Source organism: Diabrotica undecimpunctata, chromosome 4 (genome assembly GCF_040954645.1).
Source record: "Diabrotica undecimpunctata isolate CICGRU chromosome 4, icDiaUnde3, whole genome shotgun sequence".
Classification (NCBI taxonomy): domain Eukaryota; kingdom Metazoa; phylum Arthropoda; class Insecta; order Coleoptera; family Chrysomelidae; genus Diabrotica; species Diabrotica undecimpunctata.
The window spans coordinates 27899329-27904236 of record NC_092806.1 but is presented as its reverse complement, the minus strand read 5'-3'; the positions used below and the strand labels follow the sequence as shown (position 1 = coordinate 27904236).

The following is a 4908-nucleotide window of genomic DNA, read 5'->3' as shown; positions in this document are numbered from 1 at the left end:
ACTACATGTAAATTGGCATGTGACAAGTAATTCAATTTCCTTTTCCTTGTTACAAAGGTCAAATTTATCATTCAACCAAATTCAACTAAATATCTGTGTTCTGTGGTTTTCCTCCTCAACGTAGTAACAAATTAGAAGAAGATATCGTATGTCACGTCATAGTCGTCAAAAAATTTTCATTTTATTTGAACTTTGAATATTTTTCAAATAATATTATGGCCTTTTTGGTGAAAAATTCCATAAAAAACGTGAAATGGAAACAATTATTCGAAATTTCGAGCTGTCAACAAATTTTAAGAATAAGAGAAGTAAACGTTTAGATTTTTGTTTTGATGTTTACATCATTCATTTTTGATTTTTGTAGATGAGCTCCGAGGTTGAAAAATCTCAAAAAGCCACTTTCAATAGTAAAAAAGGTACAATATTTGATAAAATTATATCAAAAGAAATACCAGCAGATATAATTTTCGAGGATGATAAATGTTTGGCTTTTAATGATGTCAATCCCCAAGCTCCAGTACATTTTTTAGTAATACCTAAAAGGCGAATCCCAAAGCTCGACGATAGTAAAGAAACTGATAAAGAAGCAAGTGAATTTATAAGCTAACTATAAATTATTACCAAATATAAGAGTATCTAATCTTAAAAAGCAGTTATAGTATCTAGTAAACAATAATTTTTTTCACTTTGCTACTTCTCAATTTTACGTTTGATCAAAATGTCTCGCAACTTTTACATTTTTCATTTACACTGAATTAGGTTCAGTAAGTTTTTAAGTGAAGTTCATATGCTTTAGCAAATACATCATCATCATTCTGGTTTTACAACCCTACGTGGGTCCTAGCCTTATCAAGAATTTTCCTCCAGCCATACCTATCCATTGCCTTCCTCCACCAAGCGTGTATTCCCATATTTCTCATGTCTTCATAATGTTATGAAGGAACCTTGTTCTGGGTCTTTTTCTCTGACCAATCAGTCTATCAAGGAGCGTTTTTCTAGCTGTGTCATTTTGTTCCATCCACATTACATGCCCTATCCACCTTAGATGTCCTATGTAAATATGTTTACAATATCTGGTTCCTGGTAAATCCTATAAAGTTTGAAGTTTTAATGTCTTCTCCACACTCCATAGTCATTCACTGCTCTATAGATACGCCTTAGTACTTTTCTTTAAAAAACATCCTAACATATTTTCATTTTTAGCAAATACATATGTACATTTAAAATTACCACAGAGAAAACATTTTATGCAGTTTTAAAATTTGGTTGGAAAGAAAATTTATTTTATATTATATTTTAACTTTCCTCCTCCTAAGTGCCTTCTCTGTTGAGGTTGGCGATCAATATGGCAAATTTCTCTCTATTCTGGGCTTGATAAATTAATTCATTTCCTTTTGTGTGGGTCCAATGTCTGATGTTTCGTAGCCAAGATTTTTTCTTTCGTCATTTTGACTTTGCCAAATTTTCACTGTGATTGTTATTAATATTCCAACAATTACTTAAAATGATATTGATAAGAATTACTATGCCAGTGATAAATATATTTATTTAATTTTAGTCTTGCAACATGCCATTACCCATAAATGTTACTGTACACCTTTGATAAATATAATTATCATCTAATTTTAGCTAATTGGACATGTCATATACACAGCTAAAACTCTTGCACAGAAGAAACTGCCAAATGGCTATAGACTTGTTATAAATAATGGAAAGGATGGTTGTCAGTCAGTGTATCACTTGCACATTCATATTTTAGGAGGAAGACAAATGGACTGGCCTCCAGGATAAATGGAAACTATTTATTTAGTTATATTTTTTATTTAAATATTAAATGTTTTACCCAGAAATTGTTTTCTTTGGCTCTAGTCATCCCATTTTTTTTAATACCTGATAGTAGAAATTGACTTATTCTTGTTAAAACATACCTTCAAATACACTTACAATATAAGTTTTTGATTTATTTACAAAATTGTAGAAAACATTTTTCTAATAGGTGATTGTTAGGTCAAAATTACATTTGTGTTGTAAATAAAACATTGCTTTCTCCTGAATTTTCACAAAGTTAATTACTAAGGACAGATGTTTCTGTAATAATGATCACTTGTAAATAAACTATTTAGACATATATGAGCCCCTTCCCAAGTCAGATAGGCCAACTTTAAAATCACAGTTTTTTGGTCACTATAAAAAATTATATGTACTAACTGCTTTTGTTGGTCCCCAAGTTAAGTAATATGAAATTTTTAATATCATTCAACAGAAAAAAAACCATGTAATCCGTTATTTTTATAAACTTTGATAATATCAGAACTGCAACAAATTAAAATGTTTCCTACCATAGATGAATCCAATTTAATGTTATAATTACATAAAGAGTAGCCATGTGTACCATGATAACTAATGTTATAATTACATAAGGTGGCTCTAAAAAATTGAATCACAATTGGCAGATGCATTTTAGAAATTTTGTAGTCTTATATAGTATATGTGTGGCTTGACAATTAATTAAGATTCAATCTGAAACTGGCTGTATCCTAAGAACCCCAGTACCTCCTCCTCAAGGTTTGAAAGGATAAAGGAAAGATTATTAATAAAAAAATGTATTCATAAGAGTTTTTAATTAATTATCATGGTGTAGTGTAAGAAATATAGTTAGAAGCAATAAAACTACAGGCTCAGTTGCCACAATGAGAGAAAAAGCCAAACAGAAGAGTATTAGGAAAAATGACAAAAAAATCAGCATGTAAAATATTTTGAACCAAGTATTCTGTGAAGTAGTGCTGTTGGAAGGCAAATTCCTAGATTCACATATCACAGAGAGTTGAGATTTACTATACATAAATTAAGCCATTTGGTTAAAACATGAATAAAAACCATACTGAGAATTCACGATTCTGTTGCAGGCTAAGAAAAGCCACTTTGGATGTCACCACAAAAGAAAAATAGGGTTAAGTGGACTAAGTAAAATAAGGACTAGACTTTTAAACATTGGAAGGCGATACAATGGAGGGATGAGTCAAGATCTCAAGTGGGTTTAGTCAAATTCACATTATTTGCTGAACATGCAGCAAACATGAGTTTCCTGACTGGACTGTGTAGAAAGAAAAGTGATATTTCCTGAATCAGTTACGATTTGGGATGAAATGTATAGATATTTACAATAAAGGTGTAGGAAAATTTCATATTATTGAAGGAATTTTACATATAATCAAATATGTGGACATTTTAGAACAATCTCTTTGATCTATTATGGAGGAACTGCAATATTTTGTCTTCCAACAGGCTAGTGTAGGATGCCATACATCAAAAGAGTTTGAAATGGATGCAAAACTATGGTACAATGTTTTCAGATCCTGATATATCTCCCATAGAAAATTTTTAGCAAGAGATGAAAAAAGTGCTGTAAACCAACCACTAGAACAATTCCTGAATTGAAGCAGACTTCAAGAAAGATGGGATTCCTTCACACCAGAATTTTGTATTGTTAGTTAAAACTATGCCTCAAACAATTTTGGAGATCATAAAGAATAAAGGTGGCGTTACTAAATGGTGAACTTTCAAATCGATTATGTGCCTACATTGTATATTTTTTTAGATTTATCCTGTTGTAGTTATTAGTTTTATTGATTTAACATTTGGTGTTATACAAATAAGAATAAATGAAGATCACAATAAAGCTCCTTAAAAACAAATTTTTGAAAAATATGACTTTGGGCCAACTTAGTTCGGAAGGGGCTTTTATATTACTATTAAAGTTATAGATGTACAAAAAAGTTGGTCATAAAGAATTGCTAAAATTATTAAATAAATTTTTAACATTTTTCCTAAATAAACAGCAAAACTCTAAAGGCTTCTTCAACACAACCAATTGAGATTAACCAACCATCATTGGATAAAAAAAAAACAGATCATTTAAGGATAATCTGTTCAAATGTGTCAGAATTATCCATCAATAGAATATACAAAAACTGCTATATATCTAATTCTTATTACATTTTAGTTGACAAATTACAGTAATACATAGAACATCCAAGACAATTCTTAATTACCAACTTGGAACAAATCATTCCTTATTAATTAATTTAGTAACAATAAATGCATAGTAGTAGACATGGTAAAGTACTACACTTAAAAAAGGTTCATTGTCACCTAAACAGTGCCAATTTTGTAAAAACAAAAAATAATAGTGTTCACTGTTTTATTTGGAAAATATTCTTACTGTCAGGACTAAAATTGTTCTTTTTAATATAATAAAGTTCAATTGGTCAATGCTATCAAAGCATTTACAACATTCCCATGATATTCCCTAAGAGTCCTTTCTGCCAAAGTTCTAGATATTTCCATTTCGCGAACAATCAAATCCACATCTTCCTTTTTAATTGATACTTTCAACAGTTCTTTTTCTCTAGCTTGTTTTTCTAAAGCATCTTTATTTCTTCTATCACCTATAGCTGATATTGCATTTGCTACATCTTGGGTAGATATTTCTTTTTCTTCTGCATAATCTGTAACTTTTTCCAGATCGGCTGCTCCACTATCGTATTTGGCAACTTTTTTTTGATTCTTTTCTGGTAAGTCTTCAGCGCTTCCATTAATTGCTTGATCATCTGCCATTGTTCTAAATTATAAATTTTAAGTTTCCAATTTAAAGAATTCTATTTCAAAAATAAATATATAACTTCTATTTCTATAATTTTCACATGCGCGCATTGACAATTGACGTCTTGACGTAATTTGATTGTGATGCCCATTGCCTGCATTGCCATTTTCATCTTAAAATTTCTTCTTTTTAGGAGTTAAATTTCTTATTCTGTGATTAGCATGGCGGTTTTTCATGGGAGTTTAAATAACAACCTTGTTTTAAATTCCAAGAAATAAAAATTAATTACGTTTTTGCCATCAAGC

General features: G+C 30.1%; 2 protein-coding genes across 2 annotated transcripts; one reads left to right on the top strand and one right to left on the bottom strand.

Moving 5' to 3' along the window:
• Window positions 1-81: 81 nt before the first annotated feature.
• On the top strand, window positions 82-2233 carry LOC140439351 (histidine triad nucleotide-binding protein 1-like). Its single transcript, XM_072529200.1, has 3 exons — window positions 82-308; window positions 365-586; window positions 1630-2233. The coding sequence occupies exons 1-3, from the start codon at window positions 216-218 to the stop codon at window positions 1789-1791; spliced, it is 477 nt and encodes a 158-aa protein (XP_072385301.1). The 5' UTR covers window positions 82-215; the 3' UTR covers window positions 1792-2233.
• A 1941-nt stretch (window positions 2234-4174) lies between these two features.
• LOC140439353 (huntingtin-interacting protein K) lies at window positions 4175-4748 on the bottom strand. Its single transcript, XM_072529201.1, has one exon. It carries the CDS (start codon window positions 4615-4617, stop codon window positions 4261-4263), a length of 357 nt encoding a protein of 118 aa, XP_072385302.1. The 5' UTR covers window positions 4618-4748; the 3' UTR covers window positions 4175-4260.
• Window positions 4749-4908: the final 160 nt, after the last annotated feature.